Source organism: Apaloderma vittatum, unplaced genomic scaffold (genome assembly GCF_000703405.1).
Source record: "Apaloderma vittatum isolate BGI_N311 unplaced genomic scaffold, ASM70340v1 scaffold12260, whole genome shotgun sequence".
Taxonomy (NCBI): domain Eukaryota; kingdom Metazoa; phylum Chordata; class Aves; order Trogoniformes; family Trogonidae; genus Apaloderma; species Apaloderma vittatum.
The window spans coordinates 1-23,051 of record NW_009695079.1 but is presented as its reverse complement, the minus strand read 5'-3'; the positions used below and the strand labels follow the sequence as shown (position 1 = coordinate 23,051).

General features: G+C 46.1%; 1 protein-coding gene across 1 annotated transcript; it reads right to left on the bottom strand.

Annotated features, from left to right (window-relative positions):
• Window positions 1-3,913: 3,913 nt before the first annotated feature.
• Window positions 3,914-20,984, bottom strand: RNF20 (ring finger protein 20, E3 ubiquitin protein ligase). Its single transcript, XM_009869897.1, has 19 exons — window positions 20,786-20,984; window positions 20,486-20,653; window positions 20,221-20,368; window positions 19,879-20,061; window positions 18,748-18,866; window positions 17,781-17,927; window positions 17,522-17,599; window positions 17,067-17,186; window positions 15,554-15,733; window positions 15,223-15,358; window positions 14,439-14,560; window positions 13,728-14,119; window positions 13,064-13,181; window positions 11,385-11,534; window positions 7,198-7,410; window positions 5,991-6,116; window positions 4,815-4,955; window positions 4,380-4,481; window positions 3,914-4,170 (listed from the first exon to the last, which is right to left on the bottom strand). The coding sequence occupies exons 1-19, from the start codon at window positions 20,912-20,914 to the stop codon at window positions 3,994-3,996; spliced, it is 2,949 nt and encodes a 982-aa protein (XP_009868199.1). The 5' UTR covers window positions 20,915-20,984; the 3' UTR covers window positions 3,914-3,993.
• Window positions 20,985-23,051: the final 2,067 nt, after the last annotated feature.

The following is a 23,051-nucleotide window of genomic DNA, read 5'->3' as shown; positions in this document are numbered from 1 at the left end:
GGTGTCACAAGACAAGTCTAGGTGGCAATCTAAGTGCACACCATTCCCTCGGCTCTGTCAGCACAAACTCAGATGCGGCTGCTCTGTGACTGCGATAAAGGAACTCACCCAGCTTAAAAATAACTTCGGCAAAAACCAAATCACCACCTCTGTCTGCTTTGAGCCCCAGTTTGGCTCCCACCCCCACCCAGAGAGCAGCCAAGGCAGCGGCTTCTGGCAGGTCCGAGGGGATGTGAGCAGGGACGAAGGGTGGGAGCAGCGGCAGTGCTGTGGATCCATGGTTACTGCCAAAGATGAAGTATTTACCAACTTGAAACTAAGGCTCTCCATGTTCAGTTGACAGTGAGGTTCTCTCTCACAGCTGTGGTAACAAAAGGGGGCTCTGGTCTGTGCCTTGCTCTGGCACCACGCTCCCACCGAAGGCAAAGGAGGTCACCAGAGCCTCCGCTGGAGCAGGGGCTCGCTGTGCAGAACGAGCTGTGGTGTCTGAGGCCATGTACTGTGCAGAGCTCCCTCCCACCCGGTGACGAGCAGAGGGGACAGAGGGTAAGCTGTTCAGCATCTGAATAAATACTGCATCAACCCGACCGACTGTGTTATTTGAACAGGGCTCCTGTGAATGTCTTAAACACTTCCCAACACTGGAGAAAGAGTATGTTTGTAACACCTTCAGAATTAACACTGCTCTCCCAGAGAGGCCACCAGTCATTTATACTCCCCCTGTATCTGCAGACACCTGCGAATGGTGCCCGGTGATGTTCTCTCCAGGCGTGGTTTAAAGCCTACAGGCAGATCTCAAACTGCATTTTGGGGTTTGAAAAAGTCGTTCTGCCTTTTCTGCACCTCTTAACTTTTACAGAACACTTGCGCATGGAAAGCTCTGCATGGATTAAAAGCTGATAGCAGTGACACTTAGAGTAATGAGCCTCATCAAGAGGAGTTCATGTTCTTCTCGTCCCTGCACAGTCCTCGGCCTCTGCTCTGGGGCAGCGAGTGTGTCACCTTCTTTCAAAGCAGTGACACAGCAAAGAGTAATTAGGATGTAAACTGAGAAAGGGGGATCTAGACTCACATAGGTCCAAAAGACCTTGGCTGTGTTTCTTTCCTCACTCCTGAAAGACCACATGAACATGGGCAAGTCACTCCAGCTGCTTGTGTTGCCTTCCAATCCTCCCCTTCCTCATCCAGACAACCAGCTTTATACAGAGATTTTCACTTGTGCAGCATCCAGTGCCATACAGCCTCCAACCTCCTTTGGTTAGAACAGGTGAACACTGCTCTTCTCATTACGATGAGTAAACACTAGGAAATGCTTCAGCCCTACTGTATCAGTACGTTTATCCACAGTTATGTACTCATCTCTAAAGCATGAGCCCAGACAAAAAAATCTAAAAATTGAAAAATTAACTGAAAACATTAACGACCTCAAACAAAAACACCTGGTTTAGTTCAAACTGAAACACCCAATCTTTCAACAAATCACTCTTCATTTAAAAATTTAAGTAAAAAAAAAGCAAACCACCTGATATTTAATGTAAAGCAAAAGTGTCTGATTCTGGCGAGTCTCTTAGGGCCCATGTCCCATGCAGAACAGCGGTTGCTCCAAATGAGAGCAGCACCAGCCAGAAGCCTCCTTGGAGAAGGTCCAAGTTGTTTTTGCCCAACGGAGACACATCCTGGCAATGTTGTTTTCTAACTCAACTGCTGCTCCAGCCTGATCCCACTTGGAGGCAGAAAAATGGATCCTCGTAGCTTTCTGCGGGACAGGGAGTGTCACACACCTCTCTGCCTGCAGGCTGCCACTGCACGAAGAGGCCTGGCTATAACGAGAAGGGGCACTGGAGACTGCAGGTGAAGCTTCTCCTCTGTCTACACTTAATTACTCTGACTCTCACACTGAATTTAAAGAGGTTTTTGATAAAGAATATTTGTCACCCCTTCCCTTGTTTGACCTCCAATTGACCTTGTTTGACTCTCGATACACTTTTTTCTACTCATTCTGGCAAGTCAAAACAGACAATCTAAAATTTTCAGTTTCTTAATGTTTAAATTATAAGCACAGAGAAATTTAGTCACTTCCAAAATGAGCTTCAAGGGCTTACTGGACTTAAACTGTTAATTTAAAGCTGAGGAAACAGGTTTCCAAATCTCATCAGTGGAACAAATCCACACTGTTTCCAGTCTTTGCTTCCTACCACGACCAGAGTGAACTCAGCACGGCCAGTACACACACAAAGGTGTCAAGCCGGGTTTCGGTAGAAAGGTGACGAAACTTAATGACAAGAAAGGATAAAGGGGCTTTGCAGCTCTACAAGGGCAGTTTAATTCAGATTTTGTTCACAGCTGTGAAAGAGTCTACTGTCAGTGCAAAGCTGCGTGAAGATCCTGACAATGTTGGTGACCCAGGTGCTGGTTTTGTTGAATGAGCATTTGTACCACAGAATCTACCATCAGCATTAGCATTTGTAGCACACTGGTCTTTCTCCAACTTGACATCACAAACGTGCAGAGATCAGCCCCCAGTGAAAGCAGCGAGGGTTCCCCTGTCGTCTCATCCATACACTCTGTAACAGAACTTCAGCTACACCACAGACCCGGCATCCCAGCTTCCCCTTGCAAAGGAGTCACGTGCTCCTTCTCACTTTTCAGGATTCACAGCAATTTAAAAGGTTTAATTCATATTTTCTGAATGTTTTTGGGAAGATAAAAATAATAATGCATACTGTAAGACAGCCTGCTTTCACTTTACTGTTGTTTCTGTTACTTCCCACAGTGAATACAGATTTCACGGTTGAGGGAAGGGACACAGATAAGACAAACCTCAGACGGTTGCACCTTCCAAGAAAATTAAGCTTATAGGGAAAACACAATGCCCTATGAAGCAATGTTGTAAATAAATGACTTTTTGTTTCAATTTTAGGAGCAGCCTTGCACTATAGGCTGCAGAGAGGCTGTAACCTATGCCATGTCCTTTCACAAAATTCCTAGTGTCCATGACAAAACAACTGCACAGATAATCAAGCATCTCAGCCCTTCTGTTGTGTCAGGGATAAGGTAGTGTTTTAACCATTTTTTAAAAGCAGAACAAGGAAGAATTAATCTGTCCACTTTAGAAACTTAAAGCTCGTGAAAAATGTTTCCACTAACTGGACAAAGCACAGGAGTACAGATACAATCAGAGGCAAGAAAAACAGAGAAATAACCTGGACGAGAGCTTTTATTAGATTTTGTGCATTAAAAGATTAATCTTTGTGTCAAAGTAGCAACAAAGTAACCTCTAAAATCCTTTTTGGAAACTAAGGACAATGCCAGCAGCACCTCAACCTAGGGGAGGATGTGCACATCAGCCAGGGTTCATCAGTGGAATGCTATGAATGCTATTTTCCAAGATTCTCCAACACCTTATCTTTCTCTTCTTCTGGATATTAGAACATCTATTTCCTTTCAGGGCTAGGCAGAACGTTCACTAATTCACCAGCCTTCACAAGTTCTTGCCCTGACTTAGGAAGGTAAAACATCTAAGGAGTCACTCCACTGAAGTCTACAGATGTTAATTCGTTATTACTGGCCCTTTAATCAGGAAACTATTCGTTCTCAGAAACACTACCATACCTTGATGTGATTTAATAATTATCATCCAAAGCAAACTCCTCAAAGGCCTCGTTTATCTCTGCTGCACCAGACAACAGCATCATGGAGTCTCATCAGCACAGGATTTCAGTCAGGTGTTCCCAGCTTGGCGTATGGAAGTGATGGATGGGTAACGGCCTCTCAGGCACACAGAATCCACAGAAAAAGAGGGCAAGAATAAAAAGGAACAAAAAGGAACAAAGATCCGGAATCTGTTTCTTTCCATAGCCTAATCACACTTGCCGTAAGAAACTGCAGATCAGCTGACAGAAGCACTGACTGCCCCAAAGGTGACAGTCAGAAGGTGAGGGAGGCTGGGCGCTCAGCACAGGTGACAACTTCCCATCACCCCGGTGGGAAGAGTCAACCAATGTAGATCCTGTGGAAGTCGTTGGCACCGAAGGCAGCGTTGCACTTGGGACACTTACGCTGCCGGGTGTCGTAGCGTGTTTTCACGCACTCGAAACAGAAGACATGAAAGCACTTGGTGAGCACAGCATCCTTTTTGCGCATGTTACAGCACGGGCAGGTCAAACGGGCCTGCAAGATAGAAATGTTATAGTGAGGGCACACTGCATGGCACTGAGGATGTCAAAAGATGTCTGAGGGTCCTCCCATGGCTCATAAGGAGAACGCAGTTTCTTCAGTGCAAAAATCCAGAGTACAGAGATGTCAAATACTAAAAACACGACTGCACAGCCTTCTGACTAAAGCACAGCTACAGAGGGAAGTTAGAGACAGTCACTCACCTTGTAATCCTTGATTTCTTCCATCAATATCTCATCACAGTTGGGAACCATGTCAGGCTTCTTAGTGGTCTCCAGCTTCCTGCGTAGCCTAGAAATATCTTCCTTCATAAAATCAAGACACCAAATCAATGAGTAGTATATTCTCTGTCACAGGTTATTTAGAGACAAAAGCACCTGGCTACGTCACTCTACCCACGCTTTCAACCCTGATAGGCCAACAGACCCACAACAGACTGCCTTATTATCAGGTGCCACATGTATTGTCAGTCATCTGTGGACAAAACCTGAAAGAGCCACAGCTCGATGAAGCTGAAATCAAAGTCAAACTGGACGTGAGAGAAAGTATTGTAGCTGAAACCCAATCTAAGCTCAACGTACAAGGAGACGAGATACCAAAGCTGACACATATTAAAGGACGGTGCACGACGTATATACCTCAGCCCTTTTGAAGTTGAACATCTCTTTCTCTCTAGTTACTCTGTTTTCCACGATCTCATCCTGGAAGTCATGTAACTTCTTCTGAGCCAGCTCTAGTTGGGCTTTCAAATCATCCGCAAGCTGGGCTGCATCCATGGCCTGAAAACAAACACCAGTACAAGAGTGCCAACATGGAAAAGGAGCTCTGGTGACTTCTGATCCCTCTGCCTGTCCATCCAATACTGCTCACCGAGAACTCTATAGGCTACTGGAGACTTACATTTTCAATCTAATTTTGGTACTTCCAAGTAGAATAACTGGAATTACTCCCTAAACACTACTTCAACAGCGAAGTATCTTTCTGCCTCAAGACTGCTCTTCAGCAGATCCAACCCATCACAGTGCAATGTGTATCACTTAAAAAAATCCCAGTGACCACACAATTCTTCTCTTGCTCAATTATTTTCAGTCTTTCACCTTCTGCATTTTCTCCACCAAATTGTTTAGAGGCAGTTCTATAGCTGAAATAGACAAAACTGCAAGGATAAGTGTTTAATCATTTTTCTCTTTACCAGTTATCCTACCATTTTCTAACTGTCCTTGCACCAATGAATCTATTGGCCAAGTTCCCTCAATACCACAGACTGTGATACTAAGCCAAGGGATTGTGCTGAATTGTCCCCCATCTCTTCTTCACGGTGGCATTTCTGCTTTCCTTGTCTGTTTTTCCTGCTTTGCTACTAAAGATGTAACAAAGGCAACATCAACCATGAGACTTAGATTTACGTAACTCATAACAGGCCTACTTAATTGATCTTAGGCATTTATTAGAAGTCTTAATATTCCCAGCCCTATTCTCCTTTTACTTTCCCCATCTTTCCTACAAAAGCTTTGTCCCCACCAGCTGCTGTCTCATCTTTCACGATAGGTTTACTTCTAAAGTCACCTTACTTTAGCTCCCTAATCAAAATTTCACCAAAACACCTATGACCTGCTCCTCTTTACCAAGGGAAACATCACTCTACAAGACTTCTATGAGAACTCTCTTCAGGACTCCCCAGCCTTCTGGTATACTTGCTCAAAAAAAGGAAACATGAGATTCCACAATACCAGTAAGAGCTAGGAGCCTTCTATGCTTCCCACAAGACAACAAAGCCATCTTACAGTTCAAGAGGAAAGGAAGCAACCACTCACCTTGCGTTTGTTCATTTCCAGAGCCTGTGTTCGGAGACCCAGCTCTTTCTCGCCTGTTCCAATACTGCTTTGCAGTAAGTGTTCCTTCTCCTCCAGCTTACGTACAACCTGCAGCTGGGCATCCACCTTGGGAAGGGAGAGGGGAGATACAGAAGAAGTGAAACGCGTGCCCTGCATGTCTTCAAAGTGGTCATCAAAGCTGCCTGCTAAAACCGTTCCTGACCACTCCTCACCAAGTGCTACCTCTCGAGCTTGCCTTTTTCTCGCTGAATAGAAACACTTGCAGAACTGTATCCAGAACTCTATGGTGAACACATAAAAAGACTCAGCCATCAAATACTCACAGCAAAGATGCCTTATTTTTTGAAAAGGGGCTCACAGAATTGCTGCAAGGCAGCAAACAGTTCCACCCTGGTTCCAAGGATGGCAGAATATGTATGCAGAAGTACAATTATGACAAGAAAATTACTTCCCACCTTCCTTCTCCCTCTTGCTTTCTACAGCAATGAAGCTGCACATTTTATAGAGCAGTGTCTGTTCTTTACCAGGATAGATCTGTTTGAAGTCTGATGCAGGCTGATAAGGGTAACGCTCCCTCTTGTACTCATTTGGGCAGGGAATACAGTTAATTCTCTTCACCGCAGCTCACGTGGCGCTGTATTTTGTATTTGGGAGTGACACACTGCCGTTTTAGCTGCTGCTGAAGAGTATTTACACAGCATCGAGACATTCTGTGTCTGGTGCTCCCCACCAGTGAGGAGCCTGAGTGTGCCTAAGAAGCTGGGTTTGGACACAGCTGGGGCAGCTGACCCCTACAGACCAAAGGGATATCCCAAACCACATGACCCTATGTTCAGCAATAAAAAAGGGTCAAATGCAGGAAGCGGGGAGATGCTCAGAATTACAGCATTTGTCTTTCCAAGCAACAACTGCACAAGATGGAGCCCTGCTTTCCTGGAGATGCTGATCACCTGCCTGCTATGTCAAGTGGTGAATGAATTCTGTGTTTTGCTTTGCTTGTGCCCACAGACTTCCCGTAACTATTGAAATGTGTTTCTCTCAACCCAGCAGTTTTCTCGCTTTTGCCCTTCTGACTCTCTCCCCCATCCCACTGCGGAGGAGTGAGCTGCATGAAGCTTAGCTGCCTATCAGAGTTAGGCCACAACACCTCCACCTTCCCTTGTCCTCTCTTCTTCTCCCAGATTACCTGTGTCTTCAGTGTCAAAACCTGATCTGCCAGCTCCTCCTTCTCCTCTTTCAGTAGCTTGTGGATCTGGTTGGACTTGATACGTTCTGACATCAGCTTGAAGTTGGCATCATCCTTCTCCCGCAGCTGCTGCATCAGGCGTATGTTCTGCTCCTGCATGTCTTCAAAGGCTTGGCCTGTGACATCCATTTCTGACAGCAGGGCCTCCTCCTCCTGCAGAAGAACCACAGGCTCTGGCACAACTGTCTCCTATATCCCCTACAACGACCCTGAACTTCCACTGAGACACCAAACCTAGCAGAGATGAAGGAAGATGTCCCAGTACGAGAGAACAGCACCTTACCAGCAAACAGGAAAAAGTGCAAGAAGTCTGCACCACAGCAGAGATGCCCTGAATTACAAAGTGTAGGAAAGAGACAGCGACACGACAGTGGCCCATCTGCTGGCAAAACCAGCTGTGACACAGTCATTGCCACAGCTGGACAGAAATTGAATCTTAGCTCCAGGCAGCTAGCTGAACAGCTGTCATATACACTAGGCCAAGAATTCTACACATGGACAACTCAACAGCTTCCAACTAATCAGGTGCCAAGCCCCCGAAACTCAGTTTGGCCACTTCAACAGTAAAGGAGTCACTGATAAGACAGAACAGTTCTATACTGTAATGAAAATAATCTGAATTCTAAAAAAAGTCAAGTTACTGGCTTGCCTCTCCCCTACAAAGGTGGTCCTGCTCTCTTATCCATGAATGGCCACAGGAGTGGTGCCACAGCCAGGGTTCTGCCTACTTGGACCCCGAGTTTCACTTTGAGAAACCTGGTCTCCTGGTGGCCAACACGGTACATCTTTCAGAGAAAGGGGAAACAAGGACTAGCCAATCTAGTTAGGAGGGCCTTAAACTAGATTTGTCAGGGCAGGGGATTCGCAATCCACCCTGCTTTGAGGCCAGTGCTGGAAAGAGATGCCCTGGCTCCAGGGATGGATCGCTAGGCCAGTAAGAGAGCACACAAAGTGCAAGATAATGGATTCCAGCCAGTAAACGCTCCAGCCGGTAAGCTGGCTTCAACAGGTGCTCCACTCTATGCAAATGCACAGAGCATGGGGAGCAAACAAGTGTGCATGTTACAGGCATCACAGAGCTGTGGTAGGATGCTCCTATGACTGGGGCATAGGAATAGATGGGTGCAGGCTCTTTGGGAAAGACAGGCAGAGGAGAAGAGGAGGAGGTGTCGCCTCTGTGTCAGTGACCAGCTGGAATTCAGAGAACTTGGCCTAACTGAGAGCTGGTGGGTCTGGGTTAGAGGAAGAGCAGGGGGAGGCGATATAGTGGGGCTCTGCTATGGGCCACCTCATCAAGATGGCAGATAGCAGCAACTTCATGTTCACAAGCCTTAGTCCTCATGGCAGACTTCAGTCACTCAGGTATCTGTTGGAAGGACAGCACAGCAGGGCACCAGCAATCCAGGGGATTCCTGGAATGCACTGATGATGACTTCCTTCTCCAGGTGGTAGAGGAACCAATGAGAAGGGGTGCCATGCTGGACCTTGTTCTCACCAACAAGAAGGGGCTGGTGGATAATGTGAAGCTTAAGGGAAGCTTTGGCTGCAGGAACCATGAAACACTAGAATTCAAGACCCTCCAGGCAACAAGGAGAGTGCGCAGCAAGCTCGCCACCCTGGACCTCAAGGGAGCAGCCTTTGACCTCTTCAGGCATCTGCTCAGTGGAGTACCACAGGATGAAGCCCTAAAGGGGAGAGGGGCCCAAGAAAGCTGATCAGTATTCAAGGACCACCTCCTCCGTGCCCAGGAGCAAGGAATTCCAAAAAAGAGGAAGGCAGGCAACAATGTCAGGAGGCCTGTATGGAAGAACAAGAAGCTCCTGGTCACACTTAAAGATAAAAAGAGAATTTACAGGAAGTGGAAGAAGGGACAGGTAGACTGGGAAGAATACAAGGAAGTTGTCCGAGCAGCCAGGGATCAGACTAGGAAAGCTAAAGCCCAGACAGAATTAAACGTAGCCAGGGACAGCAGGGGTTACAAGAAAAACTTTTATAGGCACGTCAGTGATAATAGGAAGACTAGGGAAGATTTGGCCCCTTTCCAGAAGTGACCAGGAAAGCTGGTCACAAAGGATATGGAGAAGGAGGAGGCTCTCAGTGACTTCTTTCCCTCAGTCTTCCCCCGCAAGAGCTCTAGCCGCTCTGTCCAAGTTGCAGAAGCTGAAGGCAGGGGCTGGGAGAAGGAAAATCCACCCACTGTGAGTGAAGATCAGGTTTGAGACCATTTAAGGAACCTGAAAGTGTACAAGTCTGTGGGACCTGACGAGCTCCATCCACGGGTCCTGAGGGAACTGGCAGATGAAGTTGCTAGGCTGCTTTCCATCATATCTGAGAGGTCATGGCACGGACTGGAAAAGGGGAAACATCATCCACATTTTAAAGAGCTAAAAAAGGAAGACCCAGGCAACTACAGGTTGGTCAGTCTCACCTCTGTGCCTGGCAAGATCATGGAGCAGATCATTCTGAGGGCTCTGCTATGGTATATGGAAAACGTGGAGGTGATTGGTGGCAACCAACATGGCTTCACCAAGGAAAAATCCTGCCTGACAAATCTGGTGTCCTTTTATGATGGAGTCACAGAATCAATTGACAAGGGAAGAGCAACTGATGTCACCGACCTGGAGCAAGGCCTTCAATATTGTTTTGCACAACATCTTAGTCTCCAAGTTGGAAAGACAGGGATTTGATAGAAGGAGCACTTGGTGGATAAGGAACTGGCTGGAAGATTGCACTCAAAGAGTTGTGGTCAACTGTTCAACGTCCAAGAGGAGACCAGCGACAAGTGGTGTCCCTCAGGGACCAGTACTGGGACCGGTACTCTGTAACATCTTTGTCAGCGACATGGACAGTGGCATCAAGTGCGCCCTCAGCACGTTTGCTGACGACACCAAGCTGTGTGGTGTGGTCGACACCCTGGAGGGTAGGGATGCCATCCAGAGGGATCTCGACAGGCTGGAGAGGTGGGCCCAGGCCACCCTCATGAATTTTAATAAGGCCAAGTGTAAGGTCCCACACCTGGGTCAAGGCAATCCCAAGCACAGACACAGGCTGGCAATGAGTGGGTTGAGAGTAGTGCTGGGGAGAAGGATTTGGGCCTGTTGGTGGACGAAAAGATCAACATGAGCCAACTGTGTGTGCTCGCGGCCCAGAAATCCAACCTCATCCTGGGATGCATCAAGAGCTGTGTGACCAGCAGGTCAAGGGAGGTGATTCTGCCCCTCTGCTCTGCCCTTGTGAGACCCACCTGGAGTATTGTGTCCAGTTCTGGAACCCCCAACACAAGAGAGACATGGAGCTGTTGGAGCGAGTCCAGAGGAGGCCACCAAGATGATCAGGGGGCTGGAGCACCTCTCCTATGAGGACATGCTGAGAGAGTCGGTGTTGCTCGGCCTGGAGAAGAGAAGGCTCCAGGGAGACCTTACAGCAGCCTTCCAGTACCTGAAGGGGCCCGACAAGAAGGCTGGGGAGGGACTTTATACAAGGGCCTGTAGCGATAGGACAAGAGGTAATGGGTGGAAGGTGGAAGAGTGTATGTTTAGACTAGATCTAAAGAAGTTCTTTACCCTGAGGGCGATGAGACCCTGGCACAGATTGCCCAGAGAGGGGGTGGCAGCCCCATCCCTGGGAGTTTTTAAGGCCAGGCTGGATGGGGCTCTGAGCAGCCTGATCTAGTGGGGGATGTCCCTGCCATGGCAGGGGGGTGGAACTAGATGGTCTGTGAGGTCCCTTCCAACCTAAATCATTCTGTGATTTTATCATTAGATTAAGCCCTTTTTCATGGAAGAAGATATGTCACAGTACCATGCACATGTATTAATTGTATCAACTGTGCAGATACTTTTTAAGAAATTGTAACCTCCTCCCCTAAAGGTTGATTCATCCATGTCTTCTCTGTGCTCTCTCATCTAGGTCACAAACAATTAAACATTTCCCACTACCCCCTTGCTATCAGCTTTGCGACACCTTGGTGCTGAGAGGGTTTTTTTACAATTGTGCTTTTTGGCTGGTTAAGGTTTTTTCCCTTCGATAAACAAGGACAAAACTGTGGCACATATAAAGTCAGAAATTCCTTCTGTCAGGAAATCTTTGTGGCTGTAACCTGAAGGCAGCTTTCAGAAACCTCTCACCTGCTTAGCCATGGCTAACTTCTTCTGTAAATACTCAATTTGTTCTTCCACTGCGCGGATCTTGCGAAGAGCATCCTCATCAGCCATCTTTTTACTCTCCTTTTTCTCCTTGTCTTCCAATTCTTTCACCCTCTGCCTCAGTTCTTCCAGCTACAGCAAGGACAAAACAGAAATGACACCAAACACAAAAAACATATGGCCCGAATATTGTTAAGAGTCAGTTTCCACCAAAGTTCTCTGGAGAAACTGCCTTCAAAGCATGGGAAAAGAAAACCCATCTAGAGAGCACAGTATATTACTGGCAGATGGACCAGTAAGATGGGCTCTAAGCTCAAGATCCTGATTTCAAAACCTCTAAAAATTCCATATCATCTTTTATCAGAGTAGGAACATTAGTCTCTTGAAGTTATACATAGAGGGGTTACACATGAAGTTATATGTGGAGGGGAAGGAGAGCACCTGCTGCTTTAAGGACATCTGGTCAAGGAACTTTTTCAATACAAAAAGGGATAATAAAAATGAACAAAATATACAAAGATGCAAATCTGACCAATAAATTATAAGGCAGGCAGTGAGAACCAAACCTGGTCAGTCACATCAACTGATTATGTGAGAGTGAAACGACGTTTATTCCAGTAAGGTTATCTGACTGCACCCTGTCAACTCGGGAACTAAGGGCAGGACAGGAGGGAAAGGATGAAGCCAGAAACAAAACAAAACACAGACACAAAACACAAGAAACAAACCCTCCCTAGTCACAAGAGCTGGTAGGCTATCAATAAACTATGGGCAGCACTTCCAGGAAGATCAAGGAGGGCTATGCAACTGGTAAGACTGTAAGCTAGGGGTGGATCCTGGACTGGAAGAGCTGTGGGAACAGATACAGCTGTACAAACCCAATAGGTACATGCGGGGGAATGGAGAACAAGAAGGAACATATTTGGATTAGACAGAGCAGGGTGTAAAAGCAGCCACTGGGTCCCCAGCACACACTTGTCTGGGCTCAGCCCTGTGCACAGTCAGCACAGCCTGTCCTATCCCCTTGCACCTTTTTATTAACTATTTTCTCAACCATTTCTATGTGATCTACCCCATGTGTATGTCTCTATGTATGTCTCTACCCCATGTGTACGTGTGCTGCATGGAACACATGCTAGCTACAGGCGAGACCCGCACATGAAGGCCCAGGACCGCAGGGGTACCAGACAGAGGCGTAGCTTGTGAACCGTGACTGCTGTACAAGCACCTGCACCAGTGATGCTCTGTCTACGCCAGCTGAAGAGGGGCAAGGAAACTCGTCTGTCTATGCTCATGTGTTATGAGTTCTGTACGTACATGCTGTCACTGTGACTGGCTGTGTCAGCATCCTGTGTGTGTCTCTGTGTGCGTGTGTACCTTTGGGATGCGCGCTCAGCTTTGCTAATGGCTGAATCCACAACTGAGAAAGCGGGAGCCACGTCCCTCAGCCTGGACAAAGGGATCATCTCTTCCCAGGGAAGGACATCTCCAAATCTCCCTGTTCATCTCAAGACCACTCCAACCTCCTTCTAAGTGACAAAGATGAGAAGAGGAACAATCTCCAGTTTTGAAGACAAAACCAAGAGTTCAGGTGCCAAGCATCGGAAAAGAAGTTTTGAGTAACATGCTAAAGAGAAAAAGAGAAAAGAAATTAGATTTACCTCAGCTTTTGCCTTCTTTTCAGCTGCCATGAGCTGCACTTTATCTCTCTGTTCTTTGGGGGCAGAGCGGTACATATCCAGCAACAATTTCATCTCCTTCTGGCTTTCCTGGGCCTTCCTAGAGAAAGGGAGATCAGATGAGTGTGAGAACACAGCAAGAGAGCTACACTGCTACACCTGAGCTACACTTCATTCACCTGACCCAGGTACTGCCTAACAGCAAAAGGGTACAGGCTGGAGACTGAAGAAACATGTTCAGGCACGTATGGGTTGAAAAGTCAGGAGAAGTGGGGTGGAGGAGATACACACCCTAAGAGTAAGAAGCAACAAACTATCCATTTCTGCTTTGGTACTGAACCAAGACAGGGAAAACTACTGTGCCCTTTATTAATAACCTGCTGCTGTAAAACTACACAATCATCACAGCCACGAAAAAAGATTACTTGAAGTATCACTACCATGAAGTACCTGGTATGGTAACTCATGTTTTAACCTGTCACAGGAGAGACGTTACTACATTGTCCAAATCACAGTCAGATATAGAGGATGCCAGAAACCTCTCACTTTAGTGAAGCTAATCTCGTAAGACTGAGGTGCAAGCTCTCTCACACAAACACCACGGTCTGGACACCACCTAAGCAGGAAAGAGAGGGACGACTCTTACTTGAGCTCAGCCTTCAGCTGCTTGATCACTTCAGCCTCCTTCTTTCTTCCATCCTCATGCTTCCCTTTCTCCTTCTCTTTGGACTCTCTCTCCTTCTCAGATTCCTTCTGCTTCTGCTTTTCCCGCTCTCGTTCCTTTTCCTTTTCTTTCTCTCGTTCCCTCTCCTTCTCCTTTTCCTTCTCTCGCTCCCTTTCTCTCTCCCGTCTCTCTCGTTCCCGTTCCTCTTCATCTCGCCTGGCCTTCATTTCATTAACATCTTCAGAAGCTGTCTTGGGGACAGACACTTGGGCAGAAGGGTCATCAGGCTCCTGCTTGATCTCTGGCGGTTCCTCCTTTGTGTCTTCAGTGCTGGACTGGGACTGCAAGATAGCACTACCACTGCGAGAGCGGATCTGTTGTGGCATGGCAAGAAAGCAGACACAGAAGAGAATAATCCAGTAAGTTCTTAGCCAGAAATCTGCCTTACTCCTCGTCCCTGGTCCTCTCAGATTCATGCTTCCATGCCCCCTGCATAACTGCTATTACTTTTTAGGGAGGATCGTACAGCACAGAGACCATTCATTTGGTAAGTGGCTGCAGTGGAGCTCCATGGAAAATCACACTGCACCCTGCACACCGTAACAGAATGGCTGATAGTGCAGACAAGGGTGACAGCGTGCCGCCCTCTCCCAAGCACTTTCTGCTCCTTGCTGGCATTTCCTGCTCCAGTACCTTGCTCAAGTCAGACTGGGCCTCCCTCAGCTTGCGCTTGTATCGTAACACCTCTCCCTTCAGCTGGTGGTTGTGATTTTGGAGGCTGCTGATGAGATGACGCATCTCCCGATTAATTGGGCCTACAAAAAAAACCAGAAACACGACTGTGACAAACCACACTTGCCAACCACCTGCAAGGAATTTCATGGAGATGGAGAGCAAGCTAAGTGACAAAGAAGCAAAATAAGACTATTAACATTCTGCCACAGAACAGAGAAACACAAAAACATTTGCAGGAAAGTCATGCCAGTTTTAGATGCAACCATAAGTCCTTGCAAATTCCCAGTCCTAATTTCCCCATAACATTAATTTTTCCCTGTGTTTCTAAGGAAAAAAAATAATTTAAAAATCTCTGTGATTTAAATGCTGTTTTAGAAATAACTTCTTTATTTCCTCTGATGAAATTTGACAATTATTGGCTTCCCATGTAGGTCATCATTCCAGACTGCTAAATGAATCTACCCCAAAAGTAATTTTTACTAATGCAAGGTACTCTGTCATACACCAAACCATTAGCAAAAGGTATGTATTTTGCACCATCTAAAAGGAAGTCAGATAACATCGAACTGGCCTTCTGTAAAACATGTGAAGAGCTTTATGTTTTGAGATACAGACCCAACAGAACAAGTATTTATTTAACAAAGAATCGAAAAGGCGTTTTGCTGCAGTGCAGCCTCTAATGGGCGTTGGGAGGGAAGAGGGTTGGCTGGTTGTTCTAAAGCACAGCAGAACAACTCCATACCTGCTTGTTCATTGGCAGCCAGGGTCTGTTCAAACTCTATCCTCAGCATCTCATACTCCTTGCGGACTTGTGCCAGGGTGTCCTCCAGCTGAATCACCTCCGTGCGTAGCTTCTTGTGAAGGCTGACCTCGTCTCTCTGAGAAGTGAGAAGGCAACAGAACTTGGTGCTGTGACTCTGGAGAATCACTCACCTCATCAACATGAGGTATCAGGACAGATAAATTATTGCCAAGAAGGTAAGTTTCCTGAGAATTCCCAGAGCCACACAGAGCCAGCAGCGATGGTCACTGGGATGACAACGTTCCTTGGTCTTATGGAGCAGAGGTGTTACCTCGATCAGTTCCACCTGGCGCTGGTGCGTGGTGCGGGTGCCATGCAGCAGAGTGCGAGCCTCATCGAGATGTGCCTTCAGCTGGAGACTCTCGTTGTACAAAACAGAAAACTGGGATTGCATGCAGCGATATTCTGGGGTCTCCTTCACAGCCTCTTCCACAGCTCGTCGCAGCTCAACCTACTCAGGACACAAAATGCCACAGTAAGAAAAGCTCTCCCTGTCTTTTGCAAGGTAGAACAGTGAATCAAGCTGCCACCAGCAAAGACAAAAACTGAACTCTAGTAGCACTGCTGTGTAGCAGATGCAGCGATATGCTTCCATATCAATTTTAAAAGCCTATGCTTTCACTGTATGCACTAAGTGGTTTTTCTTGCGTAGCCACAAGACACGAATTTTTGATCCTCGTGTTCTGCAGCAGTTTCTCTCAAAGCTATGAGCCTGAAAAACATGATACGCTTTTTCAATGGATTTACTGTAAAACTATAATCACCCAAATCAATGAAGACTGACACACAGAAAAGTACAATAGAAAACTACAGAAAATATATGTGTGAACAGGCATAATGTTTTAGCTTTCCACCAGTACGAGCCATAATGACTGAAAGGAAGAGAAATGAGAAAAAGCAAAGTATAGACTCTGATTTTTTCTTACCAAAAAAAGTTAGTAAACAATTATGACTACCAGCACTGAAAGACACACATACATACACACACACAGCTTATGACTAATCAAGAGAGGGAAAAAAAAAAAGTTGTAAGCCAAATGGCGTTTCTCTCAAACTCATGATTAAACAGATTTTAGAGGTGCCTCAAGGTTTCTGGAATCTCATCTCTGAAACTTAGGTTATCAGCTCTGACGTTTATAACTAGCTAACAGATCTCCTTATCACTAAGACAAACTTTAGATTATTCACAGAATCACAGAATGTTAGAAGTTGGAAGGGATCCTGAAAGATCACCTAGTTTGAACCCCTGCCAAAGCATGTATGTATCTACCACAGAATCACAGGCTTTTATGTTACCAGCTTTAAGTCACAAGAAACTTGTACACTGTTTCCTACCTACTCACTCTAACATACTGGAAAAGATTTAAGTTCACTGACTCCTTGAAAGAGCCTAGCTCTCCTACACAAGTGCCTCAGTTTTTTCAGTTCTCTGGTTCCACTTCCACAGGCTCAGGGGAAGGTGGAAGAGAGGCAATTCTTGTAAAGAGGTGAAATTAATTTTAACCAGTCATCATTAAAATATACTGAACAGATCAGAACGGAAAACAGGAAGGAAGGAACCATTACAGCTTCCTATGATGACCACACGGTGTCACCGATGCGCTGAACTGCAAGCGCACACACACAATCTTGAGGAACTGTACCTCGCACAAAATATAACCCAGATAAAGAGCAAGTACGGAACAGAACTGCATTAATGAGGGGTTTGGGAGACACAGTACAGCAGGACAGACACCAAGCAACCACACAGAACACCTTTATCCTCAAACATGTACACGTCTCACCTTGAGCTTTTCGTTCTGTGTTGTTACTTCCTCAAGGTCCTGGCGCAGTTCCTCCAACTCACTGAGGCGATTCCCAGCAAGCTCTTTATTCTCTTCCAGCTCTGCATTCATCTCCTCAAACTGTTGGGGACAAACTGGTTGTAAATCCTATTATTCATATGTTTGGTTGTAAATCCTATTATTCGTATGTTTACTGAGGGTACTAATTAAGTAACAGTTTACACAGAAAACACAAATACAGACTTAACAGTTGAGCAATATTACCAAGTGGGACAGAGTCTACCTCCATCAGGTCCATAGGTAAGTAGGGAACTTGGGTACAGGCAAAACAGCTTGCCCAGAGGCACCCACATCTGTGGCAAAGGAGGTGTCTAAATTTCGCTCCAATCCATGGCCCTGTGCACAAGTTCTTCGTGACTTTTTATCCTTGTCCACCGCCAAGCCCCTGACATTACCTTACGGGCATTAATGGTGATTGTGCCCCCATAGAGGCTGCTCCCAGCTCCATACACCTTGTAGCCTTTGGAATTTACCTGCAAAAAAGGCAACAGATTTCATCAGTACCCAGTTGAGTGCCAAGACTCCTAATATAGCATGTTCAGTACCAAAGAGAGCACAGCACAGATTCTCATGGGACAGTACCATAAAATGATGCCACAAATCTCAGAACTACACCCACTTGTCTGGTTTCCTGGCAAAGAGGATGATGCTTACTCGTTCCAGAACATCTGCTAAGTGCCGGTTGAGCCTCTGCTCCCTCTTGCGAATCTTGTCAATGTCCCACTGAAGGTCATCGATCATCGTCTCCAGGACAGACACACGAGATTCTGCTGTCTCCACTCTCTCTTGCAGCTTGGAGAACTGAAATCAGAAGTGTTTCAGCCAGCATACTGAACAAAACCAACACTTTCTGACACTGCTCAGTATCAATTTTTCTCTTATTCTTCACCCTGCATTAAGGTGCTTTCTAACTATGTTTAGCTGTGGTGACAGACTACTTCACCTGTCCTAAATTTTACACTGGCTGACTCTCAACACAGTAATGAAAATACGACAAACTGAAAATTGGATAAACAGCAAGAAGCCGGTAATATGTGGCAGAGTACAGAGGCAGACACATCAGTTTACTCAAAAGCCGCTTTTTTTTTTTTTCCCCAATGCATATGCTCATCTACTGCACACATAGACCACTGAAGTACATGGTGGTCTAACATGGAGCAAGGGCAGCATTAACAGTTTTTAGAGGAACTGGAACCGCTGAAACAAGTACAGTGCACAGTGTGAATCGCTTAACAACTGGGATAACCCTGTCGTTAATGTCATTACACTTTAACACATGACACAGAGAAAACAAGAAATTTGAAATGACAGGGGTATCACATCCAGTGTCGCAGGCGTTCACACGTCTTGACATCACCTTACCACATCCTCTGCTTTGTTTCCACTGAACTCACTGTTTTGATTCAGTGATGGAACAAGCAGATCAATCCAAATTACACAGAAAATCTATATGCAGGTCTCCACAACAACCCTTTCCATAACCTTTATTCAGAAGGCAATCTTCAAAACCATGTTGCTCTTGGTTTTCTCCCAGGCAATAACCTGCTTTCCAAACTACGGTAACCACAAATTATTCTAACTGGCTCCCCAAAGAAGACTTCTTTCCCTCTCCTTTTCATACCTCCTGAGACATGATTCGGTGCTTCTCCTGAAGAACATCAGCCAGCTCCTGCAGCCGACTATTTTCACGTGAGAGGTAGGTATTAAGCTCCAGGACTGCTTCTTCCATCAGTGTAATATCTGAAAGACGTATAAAAGAAAAGGAAGTTAATGGAAGTCAAGCAAAGAGAGAGAAAAGAAAGAAAAGGAAATGTCAGTTTTTAACCTCTGCTTTCTGTCTCTCTTCAGCAGGTGGTTTGATTTCCAAAAACACAGACCCTTGACCTGCACTCACCAAGCAAAAGCCTCTGCAGTTTAACGTACCACACGTCAGTTGTCATCCCCTAACGTCAGGGATCATTCCAACTGTGTCAGTACCAGCAACACAGAACATGCTGTTGTAGCTCAATGACGTCCCCATGCAGATCCAAATCATGCATAAACCTGGCAGAACAGGTGGCCTGAGCTAAGACACCAGATGACAATGAGAGCAACCGAGAACGTGCTCACATGGCACTGATGGCAGCATTACTGCAGAGTTTAAGGCTGCCAGCTAAGGACAGGAACACATCACCAATGCTAGACCTGCCAGACATCCTTGATTAGAGCCTGCAGAACACTGTGGACAGAAGGATGAGTTGATATTCCACCTAAATTTTCACTCAAAGGATTATAATTCTAACTCGAAGATAATGATTTTTTTCAGAGAGTCATCCAAGTGTATACTGAATCTACTGCAGTGATTTTCAGAAGCTAGTCATTTAGCTCTCCTCTACTGAACTCTGTTACGTTTTCAAAGCTGACAGCAGCACTGGGAGTGTCGAGACATTAGATGGCTACCATTTTGCTCAAAACTCACTGAAAAATGAGGAGCTGCTTTTTCCTACATTTTTTGCTAAACTGCAGGTGAGAGAGAGTCCAACATCTGTTTGCAATACCGATTTTACTTCTTCACATGCAAGCATGAAGCCTTCTGAAAACAGCTAGGTGATAAGGTTCAGCTGTAACCCGTAACTTCTCATGTGCCTGAAAACAACACTGAAAAAAAAAAAACCCTTTACTTAGCCCAACACAGCCCAGGCAGAGCTGTTACAGTGCAGAATCATGTCTAAACTCGGGGTAGATTCCCGAGTGTCAGCCACCTTGGTCATACCTCCGCTGTTCAGCTTGTGGGTCAGCAGATCCACCTTCTCCTGCAGCTTGTCGTACAGCGTCACGATCTGGGCAACAGCACGGCGGGAGGACTCCACACGTTCCTGCAGCTGGGATTCTATCTCCTCACTCGTGCTGCTGGCCAGAGTGGCCAGGAAGGAGAACGCTGGCTCCAGTCCTTCACCTGGGAACAGAAAGAGGCATCAAAAAGTAAATGTGGTCTGGCAGGCAACTTGTCACTAGGTTTCACAATCAGAGAGCCTCTGTCACCCTTTAGAATGAGACATCAATGTTGCCACAGCTGAAATCCATCTTTTCCGCTGCTCCCAGTCAGATGCCTCACCTCGTTCCCTCTCATCTTTGCGTTCCTGATTACTGTCTGAGTCTGGTTCAGGTTCTGGTACCACCAGCGCTTTTCGTTCAGACAAAAGGTCTCCAACACCTTGGTCCAGGTCAAAGCGTTTGAGGATGATGCGGATATTTTCATCAAACTGAATGATGGCAGGGGCAAGACAAGACGAAGAGCGGATGTCAATAAAAGCAGTGCAGTCAGACAGAAAAAGAGGTGAGAGAACAGTGTACATAACATAACGGAGCACGTCATTCACCTGATTCCAGTATCGATTAATGATCAGCAGAGAAGCATCATCAGTGGCCTGCCGGCGCTCCAGTTTCTCGATGTGCTCCCGCAGCTCATCCTCAATGGCCTGCCGCTGGTCCAGCATCTCTGCCAGTTTGCGGTTCTTGGTCTGCAGGGTCCGGATGTCCATCTCCTCCTGCGCAGAGACACAAGCCAGGTCACACCACACACAAGACAGATCACTGGGCTCGTAGAGAAGGCAGAGAGAGATGTCTGCTTCCAGATGAAAAAAGCAAGAGGTTGAGTCAGGGTGCGAAAGAGGACGTACCGTTGAAGAAACGCCACCAAGCTTAATGGTCTCCACTGTGGTCCCTGAATCTTCAACCCCCACCTTCTTCTCAGGAGGTGCAGAAGGTCCAGGCTCTCCAGCTGCCCGCTTACTGCCAATTCCAGACATGGTGGCCAAAGCAGAGAGGCTCCTGCCTTCCTTAAATTCCTTCTGAACATTAAAGAACACTATTACAAAAAAAACAAAACAAAACAGCAGAGACCCACACAATCAACAGAGTTTAGGGTTCTTAACATATTGATCCGCCACGGTGACAGAATGCCCAACACAGTACAGACCACACAACGCAAAACGTTTTGGACCACCAGGATGAGCACTGCAAAGGGCAAGTTGTTGGGAAAAAAAATCCACTGCTCTGCAATATTAAAATGGAAGCACTTGTACCTTATCGTGCTCTTTGGGAAAAAATCTTCACGCAGGTTCAGTCCCTGCTTTTTTGACCTCTCTGTATGATCAGAAATTATCTAGATAAGGCTATAATAAGCAATTGAGACTGTCTAGCATCAGTTCACATCAGCCAAATTGTTCTTATTATATCAATTCAAAGTCAGTGAAAGCCGAGGGCAGCAACACCTTGAAGATGAGCCCTGTAACAGCTCAACAGGCAGATCTTACAAGTCCTATGAAGAGAACGGCCATTACAAGCCAAGGTTGATAAGGATTCATTTGAAGATTTCTCCTCTGTATTGAGAGAGAGACAGACATGTTCAAAGAGTATTTATCCCCATGTTAATGCAATCTGAAAAGCTCTGGACTACTAGTTACAGAATCACAGAATATTTGAGGCTGGAAGGGATCTCTGAGGATCATCTACTTGGTGCTCCTGAATAAAGCAGGGTGAGCCAAAGGCCTCATCCAGTCAGCTTTTGGGTTTCTCCAGAGACACAAGCTCAGCAACGCTTCTGGACAATGCATGACAGCCCTCAGCATTAAACCATTTTTTTCTTATGTTTGAAGAGCATTTCCTGCAGTGCACTGAAATATTTTTTATCCAAAAAAAAAATCTTTTTAAAGGGTGTGCAGAACAAATACAGCACCTAGTGATGGAAAATGAAGCCAGCTGGATCTTCATTACACATAAGTAGCATTCTTCTCCCACATCCACCAATGCTGTGCCAACTCAACCCACAGATCTCTCTATATCTAAACTAAATAAAACCCAGAAGTACACGAATTGCAGGCCTGGAAAATAAGATTTTTATTGTTGCGTTTAAATTTAGAAAGGCATTTTCAGTTAAACTAAGAGTTACAAACTGAAGCTGCTAGTTCTTACCTACTCACTTTACTTGAGCGGTTTTACCCACAGTAATACAGTTACTGTACTTTTCAGATTGAGCTGGCATGCTGCTTTGTCAAATCTTATCATTTATCAAGCACTTTAGGTTGGCACTGCCCTTCACTATAGGCAAAATAGTACAAAGATTTTTTCTAAACTGAGTCACTGAGAAAGTGCATATGGTGTTCCGTAAACTTTTAATACAAGTATCAAATAGATGTCAAAACCAAAGATAAACAAAGACAACTTCCAGCCCAGCATCTCCTCCTTTCAGCAACGAAATGCAGAGGCCATTGAGTTTAACTAGAGTGATTGGGCCACTGGAGAGGCTGAGGGGAACAGGTGCCACTAAAAACGTCTGCTACCTAGCAGTCCAGCCAGTTACCAGCGACTCCTGCCTTTCACACGCTCTGTCCACGGACAAACTATTTCTTCCATTGCCTTCCGACCCTTCAGGGCTCTTGATGCCCCTCTCCCCACTGCTCACCTCCTCACACAATTTATGCCAGCACCTGATCCACCAGATTTTCATGACTGCTCTTGCCTTTAGGAACTCAAGCTTTACCTCAGTCCCTCAGGCTCTCCATGTTCTGCTCTCTGCAAACAGACCACACCTGACCTGCCAAAGACGGACTGACCTCCCTTATCAGGGACTCTCAGCTTCATCTTAATCCCCTTTCTTATGGTCAAAACTGTCTTACATCCAAACCTAAACATGCTGCCACCCGGCACTCTCCACACCTCCCGCTGGCCCAAAGCCACCCGCTGTGGCCACCAACCCCCTGTAGAGAGAAACCTCCTCAGGCCCAGCGCTCCGCCCGGAGAGGTGCCACAGTCTCTGTCTCTGGAGACTTCCAAAATCATCCTGGTCCCGTTCCGGGGGATCTGCTCCAGGTGAACCACTCTGGCAGGGGGCTGGAACGGACGATCTCCAGAGATCCCTCCCGGCCCCTGACACCCTGCGATCTG

Excerpts from the sequence above, each read along its gene's own strand:
- RNF20 (XM_009869897.1), bottom strand. The coding sequence starts at position 20,914 with ATGTCTGGAATTGGCAGTAAGCGGGCAGCTGGAGAGCCTGGACCTTCT. Across the intron at positions 17,928-18,747 it reads ACCGAATCATGTCTCAGGAG|TTCTCCAAGCTGCAAGAGAG; the intron begins GTATGAAAAGGA and ends TTCTGATTTCAG. Across the intron at positions 4,482-4,814 it reads TCAACTTCAAAAGGGCTGAG|GAAGATATTTCTAGGCTACG; the intron begins GTATATACGTCG and ends GATTTTATGAAG.